Below are 25,415 nucleotides of genomic sequence, written 5' to 3'. Positions count from 1 at the left end.
AGACTGAATGTTTATGTATCCCCAAAATTGGCATGTTGAAACTTAACCTTCAATGTGACTGTATTTGGAAGTGGGTCCTTTGGGAGGTGGCTAGGTCATGAAGGTAAAGCCCTTGTGAATGGGATTAGTGCCCTTAGAAAAGAAATCCAGCTGGGCGTGGCGGCTCACGCTTGTAATCCCAGCACTTTGGGAGGCCAAGGCGGGTGGATCACCTGAGGTCGGGAGTTTGAGATTAGCCTGACCAACATGCAGAAACCCCATCTCTACTAAAAATACAAAAATTAGCCTGGCATGGTGGCACATGCCTGTAATCCCAGCTACTCAGGAGGCTGAGGCAGGAGAATTGCTTGAACCCGGTAGGTGGAGGTTGCAGTGAGCCGAGCCCATGCCATTGCACTCCAGCCAGCCTGGGTGACAGAGCAAGACTCCATCTCAAAAAAAAAAAAAAAGAAAAGAAAAATCCTAGAGAGCTCTCTCACTGCTTCCACCATGTGAAGACACAGTGAGAAGGTAGCTATCCATGAACCAAGAAGCAGGCCCTCACCTGACACCAATCTGCTGGTACCTTGACCTTGCGCTTTCCAGCCTCTAGAGCAGTGAGAAATAATTTTCTGTTGTTTACAAGCCACCCAATCGATAGTGTTCTGTCATAGTAGTCCAAATGGAGTAAGAAATACTTTAGACATTCAACAATGAAAGAAGTGGGCAGAGAGGTATCTGTCTCTTCACTTCCTTCAACTCTATGAAATAAAACCACAAATAAAAGCTCACTTATTTCCTTCCATGTAACTTTCACAATTGGTAATTACTTTTACTTGTTTGTGTGCTTACGCTAGAATGCCTGCTTCCTGTGGGCAGGGAGCAGGCCTATTGTGGTCACTGTTATATCCCCAGGCAAAAAATAGGTCTCAATGAACATGTGTTGAATGAGTAAATGAATGGATGGATGGATTAATAAATGAACGCAAACCCATAAAGTTATAAATTTATACCTCATGTAAATATGTTAACATCTCATATAAAGGACATAAAACAAGAGGCATAAGGGAAAGGCAATTTCCCCCAATGTGTCTTTGAAACTAAGGTAGTGACTGATGTTAAAAAAAAAAAACTGTTCTAATGCTTTAGTTATTAAATTTCCAATTTCTGAACTAGAGGAGAATACTCCATCAAAGGAAAAGCTGGAGAAATTCCCCTCCTACAGAGGGACCCCTCTCAATTTGTAAAAACACCCTTTTTTGTTTGGTTCTACCATCTTAAAGAAAAAAAAGTAGAAATGCAGACACCTTTTTGTAGGATGACCATGCAGTGTACCGTCCAAAATGGGCCTCAGACGGCCAGGTGCGGTGGCTCATGCCTGTAATCCCAGCACTTTGGGAGGCCGAGGTGAGTAGATGACTTAAATTCAGGAGTTCAAGACCAGCCTGGCCAATATAGTGAGACCCCATCTCCACTAAAAATAACAAAAATTAGCCGGGGGTGGTGGTGAGCACCTGTAATCTCAGCTACTTGGGAGGCTGAGGCAGGAAAATGGCTTGAACCCAGGAGGTGGAGGTTGCAGTGAGCCGAGATCGCACCACTGCACTCCAGTCTGGGCAACAGAGTGAGACTGTCTCAAGAAAAAAAAAAAAAACCCAATAAACAAAATGGGCCTCTGAGAGTAAAATGGGTCATGAAGGGGGATTATGGGAGCAAACTGGGACTTTTCTGGGCAAATGATGACATGAGGTCTGACCTACCTCTGCACCAGGTAAGTTAATCTAAGCTCATTCAAAGTTAAAACAATTTTTTAAATAATTCTTCCATTTAAAATGTGTTGTTAATTGAACTCTTCTTATCTTGAACTCTGATGAGTTTTTATCTTGAGAATTAATTCTTGCAAAGTAAAGTATCTTGAGCTTCTGTGGTAAGTTTTTGATTCTAGAGTTAAATCTTAAAACACAAAGTATTACACAGGTCACTTTCCCTGGATGATATATCAAGTGAGATATTGTGAAAATACTCTGCATGGTAAGCCCTCGACTCTACCTCTTTCTTTTTATGAAAACAGAATATATGGCACAAAGCACAGCTGCCCCTGAGACATGCTTCAGAGGTAAAGCGCTTTGTAACAGATTCACTTCCTTTCCTAGTGCCACAGAACAAAGATTACACTCAGCCTTCCTGGCCATAAAAACTTCAGTTTTTCCCATTCCTGCTGCCAAAGCTGAAATGCCGAGAAATGCTGGGAACCTGGCCTGTGATTATACACACTTCATATTTTACATTCTGAAACCCCAAGGAATAAGCTGTTGAGAACAGAGTCCTATTTCTTAAATGGCAGTTGAACAGATACAACGCTCAAGCTCTGTTGAGCATGGCTTAGTATTTGCATAGGCAGAAACAGACAAAGACTGCACAGATTCTGCCAGTCTGTGGGCACCTTCCCGGCATATGTGGCAGACCTCAGTTAACTTTTCTCACTTATTTCTGTTTTGTTGTTTTTTAACCTTCTGAATTACTCAACCAGATTCTTACAGGAAAAAAAAAACAAACAAACCACTAACACACATACAAATCAGTCACAAGGAAACTCAGTTACGGCCTCTGACGGGTTTGAACCTGTGTGTTTGCAAATGAGAAAACAAAATTTCAGTGTTCTTTAGGCCAAAATAGTATCTACCCTGCTCCTTGGTGCAGCAATAAAATGGACAGCCCCACAGTAATCAGATTTTGGGTTTGCTTTTGTCAAAATTTTCCTCCTCAGTTTTGTAAGTTGATTTCACTGCCACAGTGTATTTTTCTCAATTCCATCTTCTGTGTAGGAGTCAAAAAAAAAAAAAAAAGCCTGCTTCCCTTCCTCTCCTGCATTCATTCCTTTCCTTCAAGAATAAACCCAAGAGCCACAGATCCCCCAGGAAGGGCTCGAAAGGGTGAATTCCATGACTCAGTGTCACCTGCCTTCCTCTGCTGCTCGGCCCCATTTCTTTGTCAAAGGAGTGTTAAAATCCTCACTGGGCGAACTTGGGAAAGGCAAGCTTCTAGCTGCTTGGATTAAAGACTGAATACCCCCTCTTGCTTCATTTGCAAGATTTGGGGCTGCTCCCATCTGTTCTTAGAGGGCAGGAGCTCATTTTTAATTTTTTCTCTCTTGACAGTATTTGGGATAGCGCCTATAGAGAAAGGTGTTTGAGAACTCCCTGGTGAATAAGCAGTCCACTCTGTACAACGGAAGGCACTCTATAACCATGGTAGAAGTATGTGCTGCTACTCTTTAATCCAGTTATAAATAATGACTGGTGCAACTGCTCTACCTGGAGCAGTAGTGCTGGAAAGAAATCTTTCTTTGTAGCTTGTAACTGCAATAAACGTTTATAAGCCTGTTGCCTGATCTGAAAAAACTAGCAGTTTCTCCAACAAGAGATAGCAGAATTACTCCCAGGACTTGAATTGTCACCCACAGACCCTTCTGATAAAAGAAAAGATTGGCTGGGCATGGTGGCTCACGTCTATAATCCCAGCACTTTGGGAGGCTGAGGCGTGTGGATCACAAGGTCAGGAGTTTGAGACTAGCCTGGCCAACATAGTGACACCCGTCTCTACTAAAAATACAAAAATTAGCTGGGTGTGGTGGCATGTGCTATAGTCCCAGCTACTCAGGAGGCTGAGGTAGGAGAATCACTTGAACCCAGGAGGCGGAGGTTGCAGTGAGTGAAGACCATGCCATTGCACTCCAGCCTGAGTGAGAGTGAGACTTCATCTCAAAAAAAAAAAAAAAAAAAAAAAAGAAAAGATTGCCTGTCTACTACCTTTTTTTAAGGATTTAGATTTCATCTCTCTAAAGACTTAGGAAAAAATCTCTGTTCTTCAGGTAGATAATATACCACCATTTGTTTTTCAACAGGAGACATTCAAATGCAGAGCTTGCATATGCATAGACCATTTCTGGAAGGACATATAAGGACATATCTTGAGGAAGAGGAATTGAGAGGCTGGGGACAAGGGCATGAAGAGGATTTAGCATTCACTGTAATCATTTTAGAATAGCTAAAAATGTCTTTTTTATGTATATGCATTAATTTACATTTTAAAATTAAATTAAAGTGACATTGCTCTATAGTCAATAAACGATACTGTGTTTCCACCCATCTTCTTATCACTTATCTCCCCACCATGAATTCCTGCAGACAAATGTTGGCTCAGTTGCTAGAAATAAAACAGAAATGAAGACAAGAAAAAAGAAATATTGCCATGCCCTGTGCCAGAAATTGAGGGATAACAAATGAAACGAACAAAAAGAGCTCAAGATGCAAGCCCTTATGTAGCCATGACAAATGAGGAAATGTATGAGACTCTTGGTGTAGCTTTCGCTACTGCTTTTTTTTTTTTAATGGGATTAAAATAAGCACACACCTCTCTTTCTTTTTCTCATTTATTTGTCTGTCAGAGACAAACCATCCAGGTCGATATATGTAGATCTAATGTATTCTTTCTTTTAATTGTTGCATAATATTCCACAGTATGGGTATAACTATAATTTACTCAACAATTTCCTTATGGTGTCTGTCTTTCAAGTAAATTCATTGCTTAATTTCCTTCCCTGGATCACTTTTCTTCTTAACAACTGATAATGTAAATGGAGGATTTGCTGATGTCAGACACTGGAATAAGCAAGCCACATGAATTAATTTTCACAGTAACCCCATGGAATGGATAGTACTGTTATCCTCATGTAGATTAAGAAACTGAGACTTAGAGAATTAAAGAGTTTGTACAATATCACAGAATTACAGTACATTGTGGGGGTAAGTTTTAAATCTAAGTTTGACTTCAAAGCCTTGTTCTTAACTGTAAGCCAATACTGTCTCATTTTCATGTTGTTCCATGCAATCAACCTGAGTCTGTGGCCACAGTTTTAAACATTAGCCTGGTATTTCCAACTTTGAGATGGACCATTTGAAGGAGTTCCATAGGTACCTCTACTTTGACATACCCAAAGGTGATTTTCTTGTCTCCCCCATCCCTACCCCTGTGCTCAGCCCGTGTTTCATCTTTGGTAATTCACCCTTGAGCAAGTCACAGATTGATTTGAGAGGAAAATATCCACCTTTGTAGAGTGGGTTGTGCACAGAGATCCTTAGTGCTGGGATTTATGACTACCTTCTCTATTTTCATGTGCACATACAAGCTGAAGCTATACTCTCAAATGGATGCAGGGATTAAATTCCTGAGATCCTTACAACAGGAAAATTTAAATATCCTTTTTTGAGATCACCATACCGATTAACTTTCCACCATGCTTGCTACTCTATAGTCAGCATCAACAATATCCAGTTAAAGACCAAGGATGGGCATGGTGGTTCACGCTGTAATCCCAGCACTTTAGGAGGCCACAGGGGGAGGTTGCTTGAGCCCAGGAGTTCGAGACCAGCCTGGGCAACATAGGGAGACCCCATCTCTAAAAATATTACAAATTAGCTGGGTGTGCTGGTACACACTTGTAGTCCCAGATACTTGGGAGGCTGAGGTGGGAGGATGGTTTGAGTCCAGGAGGTCCAGGCTGCAGTGAGCTGTGATTGCACCGCTGCACTCAAGCCTGGGCAACAGAGGGAGACCCTGTCTCAAAAAAAAAGACCAAGTCTTACCCAAGAGAAGTAACATGAGCTATAATAACATAACTCAGTTCAGTTAGCCAACTGCTAGTTCAGATAGTTCTGATTTCATAAGAGAAGAATGTGACAAGTCAACTGGATATTGATCCAAGTATCTAGAATGCCTAATAACATGGATGGTTTATGGATTACTGAGAAATCAGTAATCCTGAAGAAACAGCCAGAACGAGCAACTATCAGGCCAATAGTATTTCCTTCGTTAACAGGTAAACTAAATTGGGAGACCCAGACTGCCTTCACATATCTCTACAGCTTTCTTGTAAGAGAGCTGTATTTTTTTTTTAAGTCTACCCCTTACAGGTGGTCCAGAACCAGTGAACTGAAGCTACTGGGAAACACTGTTTGAGTCAACAGAAAGGCGAAATTTCCAAAAGCCATACATCCCTGAAAGTGGAGGAAGTAAGTTCCTCTTTGCTCATAGGTGTTTAAGTACAGAAAAAAATGACTGCTCGGCAGATGTTAGATATTCATGCTTTGAAAGAAGGGTATATAACTTTGAACTCCATTCCAGCTTTGAGATTCTAGAATTTTGTCAGCGGAACACAGTACATTTTGACGCAAATGCCAAAAACAGGGTAGAGCAGCAATTCTGTACATGAAAGCACAGGCTTACATGGCTACTCTGGAGGTCAGAGGAGCAGTGAAAAGCGAGGAGCGAGATGTGAGAGGCCAGGCAGTCAAAGCGCCACCTTCCCATTGCTGCACCAGCCACATACCTAGCAAACCAGACACCCCCAGGACACTGTTCTCCAGGGTGTAGGGTAGTCTGCCTGTCAGGTTTCACTAACTTCTCTTTGCAACTGAACTGAGAAATTCATCATGTGAGAGCATTTTCACCAAAAAGCAACAGAGCACTTGTACCACTTCACATTTCTACTTAGAAAGTTTACAGAAAAGTACAATCTGACATTTGCAAGACAAAGGAAAAAATTCCCCTTTCAGGGACATGCTGCAAACTATTTATCAAAAGGTGCACTCTAAAACCACAGCGCACTCAGCTTTTTTTTCTGCCAGGCTTAAGTACTGGGATCTAGGAGAAGGATTTGGTCTCAACACACCTCAAAATAGAGCTCCAAGAGTAACATGCATGGCTTAATGAGCCAAACGCATGACAATGCCTTGGTCTAATCCTTGGTTGTCCTCTCATGCCCGTCTACTGTGTGTTTCACTGTAGCAGGAGCTGTTTTCCTTAGGGCTGAAATCATTTCCGGTTAGATTTTGCACTATCAAACCAAGTAGCTGCAAAACACGTTGCTTAATGTAACTGAAAACCCTGAACACGTGTATGAATGAATGACTGTAATGGACTGAATGTTTTATGTCCTGCCAGAATTCACATGTTGAAGCCCTAAGCTCTAATGTGATAGTATTTGGAGGTAGGGCCTTTGGGAGATAATTGGGGCTAGATGACGCCACAAAGGTGAGGTCTCATGATGGAATTTGTGACCTTATAAGAAGAAACACCAGAAAGCTTGTGCTCTCTCCATCCCCTCACTACATAAGAACACAGCAAGATGGCAGCCACCTTAAAGCCAGGAAGAGAGCCCTCATGAGGAACCAAACTGGCCAGCACCCAGATCTTGGAATTCCCAGTCTTCAGAGCTGTGAGAAATACATTTCTGTTCAAGGAATCCAGTCTGTGGTATTTATTATGGCAGCAGACTAAGCAGTACTGAGCAGACTAAGACAATGGCTTTGTGACTTCTGTAGAACTGGGTTTCACAGACCAGGAGCGGTCACAGCGTGAGGTTGGGGCTTGACAGAACTTAACTGACAAAATAGCAGGTTACCAATTTCTGACATCATGTTGAAAAACATAGTATCACATGAGATCACTTCTAAAATAGCATTTCTGCCCAGGTGCGGTGGCTCATGCCTGTAACCCCAGCACTTTGTGAAGCCCAGGTAGGGGATCACTTGAGGTCAGGAATTTGAGACTAGCCTGGCCAACATAGTGAAACCCCGTCTCTACTAAAAATACAAAAATCGGCCAAGTGTGGTGGCACATGCCTGCAATCCCAGGCACTTGGGAGGCTGAGGCAGGAGAATTGCCTGAGCCCGGGAAGGGAGGTTGCAGTGAGCTGAGATCTGAGCCCGGGAGGGGAGGTTGCAGTGAGCTGAGATCAGGCCACTGCACTCCAGCCTGGGTGACAGAGTGAGACTCCATCTCTAAATAAATAAATAAATAGGATGGCATTTTTTTTTAATGATAAAAAGACAACATTTGTTCAATACAGAACATTTGAAAACCATCAAAAAGAAAATAAAAATCACCTATATTACCTCAGACAACCACTGTTGATGTGCTGGTGTTTACCCTCCTGTAATTATTTTTCTCTACAGAGAGTAAAACTGACTGATGGGATGAAGTCTTTGGGTAGTCTCTTCTGATCATAACTCATGTAGTCAGTTTAAAGAGCCCATCCTCTTATACTGAAAAGGACACTCCTGAGAAGCAATTCTACTTTCAAGACACTCAATAGTTTCAATGTGGATATCCACAGCCTATAATATCAACACAGAATCACTGGGTGCCTATGGGGGTGTTTGGGGACTAACCGAAAGGGGCACTAAAAACTTTCTAGGATGACAGAAATGTTCCGTATAGTATTTGGAGTATTGATTACACAATGTATACATATGTCAAAATTTATTCAATTGTGCACTTAAGATCTATCAGGGGAACTAGAAAAATGGCACCAATACCCGTCACTGGAACATGTGTTTGACGCTTTTTCCAAAAGTGGTAGCAGACAGAATGTTTAAAAAGTGAACATCACTGAGCATGTTCTACATACCAGGCCCTGGGCTAAAGGCTTTACATGCACCTCCACATCACAAATTTAATTCTAACAACTACCCTCAGGTGAGTATTTCCAGGACTTCCATTTTATCATTGAAGAAACTGAGGCTTAGAGAGGTAAAGTAACCTGATCAAGATCCCACAACAAAGAAGTGGCAGAACCAAGACTGGAAACACCCAGGTCCATTCTACTCAGGAGTCCCAGCTCTTCTCCACAATGCCAGCTCTAAAAGTCATTAATTTGTGTGCCTTTCCAGGAATCTGTTCTAAGGAAAGAATCGAAGACGGATCCAAATAAATATGTATGAGGATATAAATGCATCACTACTACAGATGTGCAAACATCCTTTTCAGTCAATCAGAGAAACTTTTCAGAAGGCTTTCATTTATTTAAAAAAAGACTGCTTTGAGTTATGAGAAAATCATGGGTTTGGGCCAGAATAAGACAATCAATGGGCAGCTCTTCCCAAGCTGAGTGTCATGTCATAGCGCTGTCATGAGGAGTAGGTGGGTTAATGCAGAGAGCTCAGAATAGAGCCTGGCTCATAGTAGATGCTCAATAAATGGTAGCAATCATAATATATTCTCAGCCCTGACCTGTCATCTTAAAATAGAAAAAGCATAGAATTTGAGGCCTTGGTCAATTCCATGAACACCTAAGAACACCTAACACTCCTGTCACTGGCCTAGGGGCTGGGCTTGGACAGCCACAGTCCCTGCCCTCAAGAACCCACATGCACAGGGGCACAGCCTATGGAAAGCACTAAGGGAAGGGTTCCACGGATGCCATGGGAACAGAGGGGGCACCTGACCTAGATGGAATCTGGAGGGTAGGGGAGTCCAGGAAAGGCTTCTCAGAGGAGGTGATGACTAAGCTGAGACTGCAAGGATTGGTAGCTGGAAGCTTGGCAAAGAGATGGGGGAGCATTCTAAGCAGAGGGAAAACGTGTGGAAAGGCCTGATGGGTGAGGGAACTCAGCACCTGCATGGTTTCAAAAGGATATCATGGAGTGGAACTGTAGATTCCACCACATACTGAGTGACCTTGAACAAGTCTTTTCACTTCCCAGAGCCTCGAATATAGGATAATGTCACTGACCTTTGTCTGCAAAATAAGGATAATGCCACTTACCTTGTACAGTTGTCATACAGAAGATACAATTAAACAGAGGAGTCTATCCTTACAGGACAAATGCTCAACACATGTGGTTAGCATTCTGTGTTGCAGAAAGAAGACAAAAAGGCTTGGGCCCTCGACCCCCGTGACACCCGAATTCATCTGCTCCAGCCCACTGGTCCCTCTGCTGCTCCTTGACCCCACTGAGCACTCTCCCTCCAAGGACTTGGCCTAGAACGCTCTTCTCCCAGATATTCACATGGAGCTGCCTCCTCCCATCCTTAGGTCTTTGTTCATCTGCTCAAACGTCCCTTATCAGAGAAGCTTTTAAAAATCTCTATGTCAAACAGTAAATCTTTGTTCCTGAATTTTATATTGCTCTTACCAAGCTTTTTATCCATATACTGAATCACCCTAACACTCAATATATTTTTGTCTTTTGTCCTACTTTTGTCTTCTTTCTATATTTTGTCCTACTACTTGTGCTAGAAGTTAAGCTCCCTGAGAGGAGGGGGTTTTGTCTGTTTAATTTCCTGTATTTTTCCAGAGCTCACGGCAGTGTCTGGTACACAGTGAGTGCCCAACAACAAAAAAATTATTTGTTAACGGAAAGAACAAACACCCCAAGCTCGAGGGCAGGACCTGTCTTTATTCTTCTTTTACTCCCTAAGAGCCTGACAAAGCTTTGCATTGGGTAGACTTTTCATAAACATTTGTTGAACTGTACAATTCAATTACTTTTTACAAATGGTTGTGTTCATTCAATACATAAAGATTAAATGACTGTATTTTTCTTGCTCAGCAAATAAATCCAAGATTGTCTGTAACTATAATGAAGCAATTGGTTGCTTGGTCAATTTGGTGGGAAGAAGAGCAAAACTGGTGGCCTGGTTTCATTAGCTGGTGAATGCCACTAACACATTTATCAATTAGTTCCAAATAGTCACAGCCTTCACTGATGAAAAGGCCAAACCCTGATGAGGTATGCCAGCATCAGCATTCTGGTTTAATATATGAAGTACAAAAAAATGATCAAGGTGTCCCAGGGCTTACATTTCTATCTGTTATAAAGTTGGGTCCTTTGAGAAACTGCATTACTGGGATTACACCCTCAGGATGTTCACTCCACTAATGGTCTGAAAAGGTTCTTGAATCTCCTCTCAAATTAGCCATCAAACATCTGCTTTAATACCAGAAGGCGTAAACTCAAAATGAAGTCAACTGCTTCCCCTAAACATTAGAAACTGTTGAAATTGAAACAAAATGCCAGAGTATAGTCTTCGGGTTGTACAACCTGTCACATATGCCTTAGGACTTCCTAAGAAAATTATCTCAAGGGTTTATGGTAGGTACATGGTAAGTATATCAATCACTTGCAATTTCAAAATATTGTGAAAATACAGAGAAAATGATTTGGTTTCAAAGAAAAGCATGACCAGAGTTTTCTATAGAGACTGGTCTTCAAAAGGTTGATTTTTACAAGCTAAAACTCCAATTTCTATGAAGAATTACCTGTTATTCAGGCAGTGTCTTGAGGATAATTGCTGCCTATGCCTATGGATACCAAGAAAACCCAAATCAGGTGACAGCACATATGCAAAGATAACCTCTTATATTGAGACGGCATGTTCCAAAAAGCATTCGCATTTCCACTTCCATCTGATTTGAGTTTTACAAGGACCCTGCTGGGAAGCTGTGTCAATGGCACTCCCACTGTACAGATGGGCCAAAGGGCTAGGGGCATTCAGCAACCTGCCCACATCCCCAGGACCAGGGCTGGGTCTAGTAAGCAGGGCTTCTGAAAACCATGTCCAGCATTCTTTCAGTAGGGAGAATATATGCAGTATCACACACGTACTTTAAAGTAAGTGACCTTTTTCTACGCTTTTATGGAATTATATTTTTAATACACTGGCATTTTGGGGATACTTACTCTAAATGATGAACATACCAATTGTTTCTATAACCCCGGAGCCAAATTTAGGCAGATTTCTAATGGAGTCTGGTTCCCCAGGGTTCTGTCCTTGACTCGCACTGTTCCATTTAAGAGACTCCTATTGGGTGATCTCATCCAGTCTCGTGGTCTCAACTAACAGCTATGTCCTGATAACTTCCAAATATTTAATTTCAGCCCATCCTCTTTACTGAGCTTCAGACTCCTATCCCCCTGACCACGGAGCATCTCCACTGGAGTATGCCTCAGGTACCTGTCATACAGCCTTTCTAAAACTTCTTCCTCTTTTGCCTAGACTTCTTCCCAGGCACATGATCTCTCCTAGCTAATGGCACTGCCATCCACTCAACCTTCTAGCTAAACACCTGGAAATGATTTCCGGTTTCTTTTTTACCCTGAATCCACCCAAATACTAAGTCCTATCAGCTTTACTTGCTATTATCTCTTATGCCTTTCTCATCAGCCCTACCATCACTGTCTTAGTTCAGGTCCTCATTATCTTGTTACTTGGAACTCTGCAACTGCCTCAAAATGAACCTCTCCCCTGTAACCTGGCTGCTACTTACCATGTGTATGTCCACACATGCCATGCCCCCCACCCGCACATAAATATAAAATATAAATCCACTCATGTCATAAGACCTGCTGAGAATTCTTCAAAGGTTACCTGCTCCATAAAGCCCAGACTCCCTGGCATGAAATTTGTGTCTGACACTGCAAGTTTTCTATCAAATAATGATTCTTTCCCTTCTTAATAATGGAATGCTGATTTTTAGCTGGAACATGGCCACTTGTAATACTGTATTTCTTGGCTTTCACTGGAGCCAGACGTAACCATATGATCAAGTTCTGGCCAATTCCTTGGTAAGTACTGTGTGGAATTCCAGGAGGCCCCTTAAAGGGAGCTGACTCAATTAGGAGGAATGCCCTCTGGCCCTTCTTACTACATGGAATTGGAATAGAGAGATGATTCCTAGATCTTCAGCAACCATTTAGACAAGGAGGTGACCCTGTCTACAGCAGAACAGAAAGCACAGAAATCTGGGTTGCAAATGACTCCACGGAGCTTCCATGGCAGGGCTGGACTACCTACCTCCAGGCTTTTCATGTGAGAGAGCACTATGTTTCTATCTGGCTTAAGCCACTGTCATTTTTACGTTTCCTGTGACAGGCAATGGAGCAAAGTCCTAGGTGACCCAGAATTCAAACATCTTAAGAACAGTAAGTGCTTAATACTTCATTTCTGCAGCCTCCTCTAGCCTTCCCTTTTCCCATGTCTCAAACTTCAGGCTCTAGTGCTACCAAAGTTCCTGCCGTTTTCCACTTTAACTACACATTCACCACACTTCTCTGCTTTGCTCAAACTTGCTCCCCTACCTAAACACCCTCCTTATCTTTGTTCAGCTTTTAACTCTTCACACTCAGCTCAGGCATCACCTCCTCCAGGAAGTTTGCCTGAACATCCATCTTAGGGCAAGCGGCCATTCTCTCTGCTCCCAAAATACCCTGGGAGAACTCCAATTTTGGAACCCAGCTGCCATGACTTATTAATGGCTATCTCTCTCACCCCACAGAAAGCGCCTCAAAGGGCAGACATCTCATCTACTCATCTTGTATCTACACCTCCTAATGCAACATCTGGCACTAAGTGGCAGCTCAGGAAATATGTTCTGATCTCGACTGGATTTTTCTCACTGCAATGGAGTAAACAGGGTTGAATGACTCAAAATGTCTTAATTTGCTCTTCATGCCAGCTGTAAGTTGAAGACTGAAACAAAATTTTCTAGCCATATTTTTGTTTTCCTGGAGACGGAAAGCAAACAGCAGATGAGTCATCCGAAGAGAATATGCACTATGAGAAACAATTTTTGGACGTTTCACACCTGAAGTCCCTCATCTGTAAAAGACAACTTGGCCCTTAGCAACGTTTGAGGTCTCCTCTGGCTCTAATATTTTATAAACCCATTGTTGAGCATAAATGCACAGACCTGGACACAGAGAACTCACTGTGAATAGATGTCTCCTCCAGGGATTGGCAACATGACCGGCCTTACCTAACCTTCAAATAAATTATTTACAAGGAGTGTCTAATAAAATCTTGAAGTCATCAGCTGACTGAACACTGTAGGATAACAAAATGCCAAGTGAAGTAAGATACGCTTCCTAGACTCCAGCCAGGCTGGCCTGCTCTAAAAACCCCTGACCTTGCCACACTCCTTCCTGTTACTGGGCATCTATCTGCGTTTGCTGTTTCTTCTGTCTCAAATGTTCCTTCCTTCCCTCTTTACTGTGACCTCAGCCCAAGAGTCACTTCCTTATAAAAATCTTCCATCTTTCCCTAACCGGATAGAATCACCCTATTCTAGGTTCTCATTCACTGCATTGTATTTCTCCTCTTCATAGCACTGGTCATGGTTGCTACTTTTTATTGGTATAAGCATTTGATTGACATCTCTCTCCCTCACTGGATCATACCCTCCACTGGCGAGTATTTTTGGTTTTGCTCATATCATTACATCCATATCCTTGGCAGAGGGGTGACGCTCAACAAATACTTGTTAAAAGATCTCCAGAGGCCATGCAAGGGTGCAGAACAGTGGCTGATGAGTTTCACTATGGGAAAAGGGAAGACTCCATTTGAGGGAAATGCTGAGCTACTCTAATAAGCTGGAAAGCTCTGAGATCTCCATCATATCCTTGAAGAAGGATCTCGGGAGTCAGGAATGGTGGTCACTTTCTGGTGAGAGTTGAAGAGCAGTCACTGAATGAGGCCGCCATGGCACAGCAAGGCATGACAAGCTAAGTAAGAGAGGAGACAAGCACATGACTAAAAAGCTCAAAGAGCCAGTATCAGTCCCAGGTGAGGGCTCACAGCCAAAGTCTGATGTGAAAGTTACTAACATACTAAGCATTCCCATGGCTGGCATGTACTGAATAAACAAGGACTATACAAACAACAAATGACAATTTGTAGTAGTCTCTGCAGTATGCACATCAACAGAGAAGAGACCTACTTCTTGCAGCAGAAGGAATAATGCTAGCAGATGACAAAGGGAAAACAGAGCTGTTAAATTTTACTTTCATCTTTATCTAAAAAGATTTTTCTCACTAGAATGAGTAGAATGAATATAAATACAGAATTGAATTCCAATAGAGGTGAGGTAACAGTGAGAGCCCAAAATTCCAGGCTCAAATGAAAGACATCTGGGGACTCAAAGTCTGCTGATAAGAAATACTGAGGAGTAAGAGAGGTCCTAGGAGGTGGGAATCAGAGAGAGATTGCCACAGTTTTCCAGAGGGGAAGAACTGCAGAGAGAGAGAGAGAGAGAGAGAGTGCACAGTAACTCAGGCATGTAAAATCCATCACTGGCCCAAGACACAACATTTTTTTGTTTTTGTTTTTTTGAGACAGGGTCTCACTCTGTCACCCAGGTTGGAGTACAGTGGCGCAATTTCAGCTCACCGCAACCTACACCTCCTGGGCTCAAGTGATCCTCCCATCTCAGCCTCCCGAATAGCTGGGACTACACAGGTGTGCACCACACCATGCCCACCTAATTTTTGTATTTTTTAGAGAGACAGGTTCTCCTTATGTTGCCTAGGCTGGTCTTGAACCCCTAGACTCAACAGATCTGCCCACCTTGGTTGGCCTCACAAAGCGCTGGGATTACAGGCATAGGCCACTGTGCCTGGCCCCAACACACAAATTCATTTGGAAACAGATCACTTGTGAATTCTTAGACCAGGAAGTGATGCTCACAGAGGAGGCCACTTGCCAAGCAAGGCTACGCCCAGCTGAGTTATCTGGAGTCAGCGAGGCACCTGTGCACCCTCATGATCCTTGAGAAACAAGAGCTAGATGATGTTGGTGATTGGTATATTCACACAGATGCCCCAACTATGTTCAGAGACTAGCTTAACAGGGCTTAATCTTGCGAGTGAGATTGCTACTCTTCCCAAATTCTGAATTTTTAAAAGAGTCAAATTAAGTAGACATTTTTCTCTCAATCTGAGGAGAAATCAGCAGTTCAAAATTGAAAAGTTAATGTGCCACGTAATCACGGGAGTAGAAGGCGGCATGTCAGGGTTGGCAGTCAGCCTCTGTGGGGCAAAAACCTTCCTCTGTGGGCCACATCTGCAAAATGGGATGGCGAAATACCACAGGAAGCATTTGGAGCTTTCAGGGTAAACACTAATTACCACACACCCAGCATGCCAACAACTGCATAAGGCACAAAGCAGTCAGACTCATGAGTCGAAAAGCATGTGTTGGAAAGTGCTGTGTGCCCAGGGGTAACATGGTGAGGAAGAAGTGAAATTTAAACTGTGCCCTTCTATAAACTATTACTCACCCAACATATTTCAGATACAGTATTCCACACTTTGTCAAAAACAGCAAATCAAATGTGTGCTGGCTGGCTTCAGGAGTTTGGGGTTGAAATGTCAATGACAGCTGAGTTTCCCTTTAATACAGTTGATGAAACATGCTGAAAGATGTCTGGTCAATGGGATGCATGCCCCTTTGTTTCCCTTACTTTTCCGTAGGGCTTGACTCCGGAAAAAAGTCAACACCATGAGTAAATTATTCATGAGCACTGTCTGGCCTTCCAATCGGCCAAGGAGCCCAGGACAAAAGAATGAATAGTCTTTTTTTCCCCTTGGGAGAACGGACTTGATGACTGCCTCCTTCCCAGCCTACTCTTCTTGGTTTCTGGGCCATGGCAGGTTCCAGACCTTCCAACCAAAGGCAGAGAGGCAGGCCCTTCCCTTGCTGAGTCTCCCAGGAACTGGGCTTCTGTTCCTCCACAAAATACAAGTGAATACATCTGAGAATCAGGGTCAGAACACAAGATGGAACGTGTGCAAACGTAACTGGCCCATGTCCTCTTGCATAGGCACAGGCAGCTAAAGAAGAAATTCATGTCAGAGGAGCCTAAGGTACTACCTTCTGAAGCTTTCCTTAACAGTGACTTGCATATGGTATCATCTTTGTAACCTGCTGGAAAATAAACACCTCTCTCTCTCCCGTCCCTCAAAGAACCCAAACAGACAAACAACAGCTCTGTTTGGATAGGCCAGAGGCATCTTCTGGGGGATTATTTTAGCTCTGATAAAGGGTGTTGTGGGACATGTATGACAAACGAGGCTGTCTGATACTCCCAAGTTTCTCACTGGGCTGTTGTATCAAATCCACACCCTCTGTGACCCAAATGTGCCCTTTACTGTGTGTGAATTCCAAGGACTTGGCTTTCAAAGTCTTATCCTTAAGACTCTGTTCCCAGCCAGTATACTGAATGGAATTAAATTATCCTGTGAAATAAATCCAAGGGATAAAAATAGCATTTGAATCTATCCTAATTAACTGTGTTCCCTTCAAAGTCAACCATATCAGTTAGAGCCCGAACATGGGATTCAAGTCCAAGAGTAAATTAAAATCAATTCTCAGAATTGAACCACAGACACCATGAATTGAAATAAAATTTGTCAAGATGGGGGCTGGCACTGCTTCACCAGAAACCACATCAAGTTACAGTGTCTACCCACCATATTTTGAGACAAATGACACAAGTAGACTGAGGGGCAGTAATATCCAATGCAGGAAAGCAAACTTGCTGCTCGGCCCAACTCAAAGCCTCTGAGGATTCAAGAAAGCTTGAGATAAGACTGAATTGCTTTTGCCCACTCTACCTTATTTTCAGGAATTGAAGTGGTTCTATCACCAAAAAGGATTAAGAAGCTGACACTGTAGTGGTACTCTAAATCCTCAAGTCTCTCCTGAGAAGACAGTGTAGCCCAGTGGTTAGAACCATGGTTTGACTTCTGACTTCACTACCAGTTAGCAGTCTGGTGATGAAGTCTTTGGAAGACCTAATTATTCATCTGAACGATGTGGATACTATTATTGTTATATAATAATACTGTTAGAAGAATTAACAGACGAATGCAAGGGAAGTGCTGGTCCCATAACAAGTGTTCGTTTTATTGATTTATTGATTGATCGACACTCAGGGTCTTGCTCTGTCACCCAGGCTGGAATACAGTGGCACAGTTACAGCTCACTGCAGCCTCAACCTCCTGGGCTCAAGCAATTCTCCCACCTCAGCCTCCCAAGTAGTTAGGACCACAGGTGCATGCCACCATGGCTGGCTAATTTTATTTTATTTATTTATTTTTTTTTTGAGACGGAGTCTCGCTGTCGCCCAGGCTGGAGTGCAGTGGTGCTATCTCAGCTCACTGCAGGCTCCGCCCCCTGGGGTTCACGCCATTCTCCTGCCTCAGCCTCCTGAGTAGCTGGGACTACAGGCGCCCGCCACCTCGCCCGGCTAATTTTTTGTATTTTTAGTAGAGACGGGGTTTCACCGTGTTAGACAGGATGGTCTCGATCTCCTGACCTCGTGATCCACCCACCTTGGCCTCCCAAAGTGCTGGGATTACAGGCGTGAGCCACCGCGCCCGGCCGGCTAATTTTTAAATATATATGTTTTTTTTTTTTTTTTTTTTTGTAGAGATAGGGATCTCCTTATGTTGCCCCGGCTGGCCTCAAACTTCCGGGCTCAAGCGATCCTCCCCACTCAGCCTTCCGAGGTGCTGGGATTAGAGGTGTGAGTCATCACACCCAGTCCAAGTGTTCAGTTTAGGTCTTGTTAATATTATTTTGATCTGCAACAGAAGTCCCTGTCAAGTAGGGGAGTCATTACTTACATGTAGTTTTTAAAACTACATGTGGAAACGTCTCTCTCTGGGGCAAGCGGAGTAGAGATGGCTGGATTAGCCACGGAGAGGAGAACAAAAATGGAATTCACTGCCTAGAGTCTGATAGCATGAGGAGGACGCTTAACTCCCTTCACCATCAGAGATCATACCAGCAACCTCCACAAATCATACACTGGGAAGAAAGTGGAGAGTGGGAAAAAAATGCTGTGATCGAATCCCCACAGCCTGGTCAAGAAAGCTCAAAACAAGCTGCCTAAACAACCTGCTGCAGCCCCGTGACCTAAGAATGAGCAGAGATCCTAGACTGCTTTCAAACAGGTGGCTCCCACTGCCCTTATCCAGGCTGGTTCCCAGTTCTGCACCCTCTTCCCTCCTGCACAGTGCTGTGAGGCTGTGATAATGCACTGTATGGAGCTGAGGTCTGGGGGATCTGCACTGAGAATGAATTAGAGGAAGTGTCTCTGTGGTGCCTGCCACACCTGCTATGCAGTGCTTGCATTCCCACTTCTCTCCGGCACCACCCACCAGTCTTACTGCATTCTCTCTACGAGAGTTACTACTTGTTCTCTTCCTATTTTGACTCCCATGGTATTTAAGAATATTCACTGTTTTTAAAGCTCTTATAATTTAATAATGATGTCAATACTGTCATGAGTTGATGATAGGAACTGCATTTAACAAGATTAATAAATAGCAAATTTCAATCAGGAAATCCTTTATTTTGGCATTCATGCCCCTAATATATGAAAATTTTTCTCTAAGGAAAGCAACAATTGCATCTCAAGAGAAAAAGAGTTTATGTGAGCTGGGTGCGGTGGCTCACGCCTGTAATCCTAGCACTTTAGGAGGCCAAGGTGGGAGGGCTGCTTGAGGCCAGGAGTTCAAGACCGACCTAGCCAACATAGCAAGACACTGTCTAAAAAAAAAAAGAAATAAAAGAAATAAAACAATAAAAAAGAAAAAAGAGCATACTTGCAATTAGTTGAGGACACTAATAGCAGAAAAAAAAAACAGGAAAATGTGAGAATAAAAATTGTCTAACATTCGCTATTACATTTCTGTCTCCAACCTTCTCTCTGACTAAAGTTACGTTTGATATCTGTTGAATTCTGAGACTCAACAACATCAAGCAGATTCGGAGCCCATTCAAAGTATGGTATATTATGATCAAAAGATTGTGTGTCACAAAATGGAGAATCAAATAATATTTGGGAGGGGGCTACACACAGAAGATATTATCGTGCAGGACATTGCTCACAAGCGGCTCACCTAGCTCCTGACGGGTGAGCCATGCTCCACATGACTGTAATTCTTGTCACAGCAACTTAGAGCAGGTTAGCCACACCCTTTAGTTAAGGTGTAGATTCTTAAAATGGAATTGAATCATGGTTAAGGGATTCACTTCAAATGTTAAAACGAAAAAAAGACAACAACAGTGTGTTTAACACCCTGCAGGGCTTGGCTATGACAGGTCCTTAGCAAACCCGGGCTGAGCCAATTCATGAATAAATAGTCTCTTCTGAGCCTCTCGGGCCTATTTTATGAATACCAAGTGGGGCAAATTTTAGTTTGGAGGCAGTGTTTATTACTGTTATTAATTTATCCTAATAGATCCTTGGAACCTTTGTGAGGCCTGGGCAACATAGCAAGACCCCTGTCTCTACAAAAAAAATTAAAAATTAGCCAGGTGTAGTGGTGCGTGCCTGTAGTCCCAGCTATCTACTTGGGAGGTCAAGATGGACCAGCTGCAGTGAGCCATGATTGCGCCACTGAACTCCAACCCGGGCTATGGAGTGAGACCCTGTCTCAAAAACAAAAACCAAAACAAAACTTCTGTGAATTTAATTCCAAAAAAGGTTTCAAATGATTATCATGAGAAGTGGAAGAATGGATCATGCCAGGAGAGGGGAGAGGCAGTGAATTAGAAGAGAGGGCAGCAACCAAAACTCACCTATAGATGATTCCTTTATCATGGAGGAACATAAGAGCCGAAATGATTTCTGCAGCATAGAAGCGAGCTCGTGCTTCATCAAAACGACGAGACTTCTGAATGTGGAACATCAAGTCACCCCCATTCACAAACTCCATCACAAAAAACAGACGATCCTGGATACAAACACAAGAGAGGGCCCAATGTGGTGTAGCAATTAACCTAGAGCTCCATCAGCAGCATATTCCCTAAGGCTGTGGCACAGAGAGGAGACTGTCAAGTGGATGTATTCCAGGAAACATCCTGACCATGGGTCAGAGTGCAGCACAATGGGTCTGGTGGGATTAGATCCCTTGGGCAGAGCAGCACCTGGATCTCCTGTAGTTAATTCCACACAGCCTTGAATTGCTACATGAAATCAAAAGTACAGAAGGCATCAGAAACCTTTGATTCGAGTTCTAGCTCTGTACCTTAAAGGTCATGTACCTGGACAGAGAATGTAAATCGAAAGGTAAATGCCTTTAATCTGGAACATGTGGGGTTAATTACCCAAAGTAAAGGACACCTAGTAGGTGCTCTAGTTCTCACAAGTGGGCAGAGAACAATCACAGAAAAAGAACACCCCTTTAGACAAGTCAGCCAAACAGAAGTGGAGGTCGGGTGCAGTGGCTCATGCCTGTAATCCTACCAATTTGGGAGGCCTATGTGTGTGGATCCCTTGAGCCCAGGGGTTCAAGACCAGCCTGGGCAACATAGCAAGACCTTGTCTATACAAAAAAAAAATTAAAAAAAATTAGGCAGGAGGATCACCTGAGCCCAGGAAGTAAAGGCTGCAATGAGCTGTGATTGTGCCACGGCACTCCCACCTGGGCGACAGGAGTAAGACTCCTTCCGCCAAAAAAAAAAAAAAGAAGTGAAATGACAGCCTCATAGTAGCATCCACATTGGAAATACCACTCAGTCCTTCAAAAGACTGAGTCAAGAGTGGGAATGTAGAAATGAGCGAGATGCCATCTCCCCCTTAAGTGACTCTCAACCTAGCAGGTAAAGTGGACTCTTAAAATAAAAGTCACTATGCAGTGTACTAAATACTATGCAAGTGGTGTGAATAAAGTGCTATGGAAATCATGACTGCTTCATGAAAGAAACGTGTAGGTCTCATTTAAAAAGTAATCCAAGACTTATCTAAGTGTAAAACGTTTTGCTTCAAGCACCTCTAAGATAAATGGGTTTCCTTACTCCTTCCTGTGACATTTATGAAATTCCTGATCAGCTGGTGCTGAGTTTGGAGCCGGGATCCAATAGAGAGTAGAGCAGACACAGCCTCTCCCCATACAGAGTTTGGTGTGAGAAACACATTACTCAAAAAAAATTAAAAAAAAAAAAAAAAAAGTGACACAAGCAGATCGACAAATTCTGGTAAATCCTGTGAAGGAAAAGCGGAGGAAGTGTGACATCTGGCCACCTGCCTGGGGGTCAGGCGACGTCTCTGAGCAAGGGAAACATGAGCTAAGGCCCACAGGATGAGTGCCATTGGCTTGGGACCCCGTGATATCATTTTGTGGGACTGGAGATTATTTTGCAAGGAAATCGGTATTTTACCAAAGGATGCAGATACGCAGAACCTATCTTTATTTTGGGGGGAGACAGGGTCTCATTCTGTCACCCAAGCTGAAGTGCAGTGGCACGATCTTGGCTCACTGCAGCCTTGACCTCCAGGGCTCAAGCAATCCTCCTACCTCAGCCTCTCGAGTAGTTGGGACTACAGGCGTGTGCCAACACACCCGGCTTTGATTTTTAGTAGAGATGGTGTCTCACTATATTGCCCAGGCTGGTCTCGAACTCCTGAGCTCAAGCAATACTCCCACCTTAACCTCCCAAAGTGCCGGGATTACAGGCATGAGCTACCACACCCAGCCTTGAACCTGTCTTTATTTGTGGTTGTAAGTGCCATCGGCTTTGCACAGGGTGTTTCCACACATTCCCAGCTGAACAATGGGCAGAGCATGGTGCGTGCTCCTGCTCAGCTCCCATTGCAACCCTGGTGTAACCACACAGATCCCTATCAGAAGGAAGCAAGGCTTATGACCTCCTATGCCCTATTTTAACTAACACCTTAATTAGAAGGAAAAAAAATCCCCTGAATTTATTAAACACTTCTTTCTGCTAAAAGCAAAGCAAGAATTTAATAGTGAAGAAGGAATGGCAAGATTCACAAAACAAAAACCACTACCACTAACACAACTCTTCAGGTCGGCCAATGTAAGCCAACAGGCAAACTATGTAAATACAGCAAGCCATCTGACTAAGCTCCTGGCCTTCATTTGAGGGTGACTGACAAGGGGAGAGGCAGAACTGGGTGGGACAAGCTTTGATGAGCAATGGCTGTCCTGTATTTTCCAAATGGGAAGGATTAAGGTGGAATTAGCAGGTTAGCAACGGGGTGGGCGGAGGATATACACACACCGGAAACATCCCAAAAAGCTGCATCTGCATAGTAAGGTTTTATGCCAATACTGTGTCTGTCCATTTGGAGGGATGGCCACAGACGGCCTGAGGAAGACTAAGGCAAAAAGCCACCCTGAACCATCGCTGGGCAAGGAGGTCAGTCTTACATGTTTTCGTTAACCAGCCTGTTCATCTTCCTCGTGGATCTGACTGGCAGTCACATGAATTCCAATTGCTCTGAACACCTGGCTACTGGAACTGGGTCAGTGGGGAAGTAGTCATTCCTTAGGCTGCTATAAGTGGTGCACTTGGCAAGAGTTTTAAGGCAGTAGGCATCGAAAGCCTAAAATCTAAAAGCCAGACTGTGGGCTAAATTCCAGATCTGGGGGGAAAAATTCCTGCCCTCTAGTCTTGCTTTAGCCCAGCCCCATCCACAGCCCTGGAGGCAGATTCTCAGATAATGCCAGACTCTGGCAGATTCACCTCTGCTACACAGTGAGGGACCATAAGCTTTAGAATTCTGGAAAGATGGGTTCTGCTGTACCTGTTTCTTTTCATTCAGAGTCTCATTTCTAACCTCCTGTCTGGCACCACCTGGAACACAGAGTGTAATTCACAGCCCCCAGGTTATGAGCAACTCTTGAAGCAGGCAGGAGACACAGGCCAGCTGAGACACGAGGACAACTTAATGCAGAGTACTGGTCCACCCTATCAAAGACCTCAAATAACGTCACCAGGTATAAAAAACAAAGATATGTTTATCAACAAGCAAAATGTTTTTGCTGTGAGGAAACCCTCTGTTGACCTGCACTTCTGTTCACCCCATTTTAAAATGTTTGCTGCAGAGAGGGAAAGATTTGGCAGCAATTTCTCCAAGATTACTTTTGAAGAGAAGGAGATAAATGACAAAAAATCTCTAGTGTTTAGAAAAGAAGATTCAGGCCAGGCGTGGTGGCTCATGACTGTAATGCCAGCACTTTGGGAGGCTGAGGCGGGCAGATCACTTGAGGTTAGAAGTTCAAAACCAGCCTGGCCAACGTGGCGAAACCCCCTCTCTACTAAAAGTACAAAAACATTAGCTGGGCGTGGTGGCATGCACCTCCAATTCCAGCTACTTGGGAGGCTGAGGCAGGAGAATCACTTGAACCCGGGATACAGAGGTTGCAGTGAGCCAAGATCACACCATGCACTCCAGCCTGGGAGACAGAGGGAGACTCTGTCTCAGAAAAAAAAAAAAAAAAAAAAGGAAAAGGAAAGAAGACCCACACATCATCAGGTGGTGGTGGGGTGAGGAGTCATCATCAGAAGTAAAATTGTATTAAGTATGTCCTCAGGTCCCTTCGGGCAAGAGTGCAATAAGTGATAGCTGCTGCTGAAGCTGCCAATGCTTGTGCTCTCATGTAGGTATTTTCAGTTTAAAAAAAGATCATAAATGTGAATGTGCAGAATGATTTTAGTTATAGCCAAAAATGCAGACAGATGCATAGAAAGGATAAAAAAGATGGCTATAGAGTGACAGAAGTCAGTTTTTTGTTGTGGTATCGGGGTGACATTTCTTCTTTCTACTTTTCAGTATCTTTCAAGGTTCCTATGATGAGTGCGTATTACTCTTGTAATTGAAGCAAACTAAAGTCACATGTGCTTCCTCCATGTTTTTCTTATTTTCATCTGAAAGATGGAAGATAAGACATGGGAAAGACACAGTTGTGAGGCTGTTTGAGAGAGCCCTTGTTTAGGCAATGGGAGTCGGAAAGCAGCTACAAAAAGAAACTGTTGCATCCTTGTTGCCCATTATTAAGGGACACGTGTAACCACCCATGTCCCATAATGGCCTTTCTGCTGCCTGAGGTAACCGGGCTTGTTGGAATGGCGTCCACAATGAAAATTGGCTGGCTCTGGTTCGGGTCCCAGCAGCTCCACTTGGAGCCTGGTGGGCAGGCTTTACAGCATCTACTACAGCTTGCAGAGATCTTCTGTGGTTCCTTTAAGGTTCTGAACAAGACAAATGTTTACTAAACACACACGTGGTATGCCAGGGCCTGGGTAACGACCCAGTCTCCTAAAACTAATATGGCTCTACACTGCTCTCAGTAAGCTCACGGGCATGCAGACACAGCATATCGCCACAGTGTGTTAAGTGCAGTGGAGAGGTACAGAAGGTGTTACGGGGACACCGAGCAGGGCATCTGAGCAGCCTGGAGGTGGAGGTGGAATTTGGCAGGTGGGGTTTGTGGGGGAAGCTTCTAAGAGGAGCCAATTCCCCAGCCCAGAAGGATGGTGGCGTGCAAGTCAGGCTGGAGTGGGGACTGAGGCGGGAGGTGTCAGGAAGACTGTGCAGTTGAAGTGTAAGGTGTCAGGCAGACGGGAGGGACTGCAAAGGCAGGCAGGTTGTCAAGCGCTGGAGTGGGTGAGTGTGAGGCTTCTCTGTAACTGTAGTGCTGTTTTCAAAATGAAATGCAGAAAAAGCAAAAGGTACTTAGGGGTGCTTTCACAGGTCACCCACAAATGAGAAGTGCAGGGTCTCTGCTGCCATTAATAAACATGATCACTCACTACCAGTCTCTACTAGAATGATAAGCCCAGTGCCTGGGGTAAAACAGGTGCAGCTATGGTGCTTGGCTTGAAAAAGACTCCAGTAATGTTGGAATTTGCCACATAGAATAAAACAACATCAGCTACAAAAGCAAATCAATCCAGCAAAATTAATTCCAAAGGAGTAAAACTTTTCACATTTAGTGAATGCCCTTTACAAAGCAAAGACCTGTATTTGAAGTTCGGAAAGGAGGCAAAAGATAACC

At 43.5% G+C, this 25,415-nt stretch overlaps 1 protein-coding gene across 1 annotated transcript in view; it reads right to left on the bottom strand.

Annotated features, from left to right (window-relative positions):
- The window catches only part of PRKCH (protein kinase C eta), a 228,023-nt gene that overhangs the window by 44,784 nt on the left and 157,824 nt on the right, over positions 1–25,415 (bottom strand). Inside the window, exon 10 of the mRNA XM_054449890.2 lies at positions 20,191–20,345. Within this exon, the coding sequence (XP_054305865.1) occupies positions 20,191–20,345 (155 nt within the window). The remainder of the gene's footprint in view (positions 1–20,190; positions 20,346–25,415) is intronic.

This window comes from Pongo pygmaeus, chromosome 15, assembly GCF_028885625.2.
Source record: "Pongo pygmaeus isolate AG05252 chromosome 15, NHGRI_mPonPyg2-v2.0_pri, whole genome shotgun sequence".
In the NCBI taxonomy this organism is placed as follows: Eukaryota; Metazoa; Chordata; class Mammalia; order Primates; family Hominidae; genus Pongo; species Pongo pygmaeus.
This window is presented reverse-complemented; position numbering and strand designations above follow the sequence as displayed.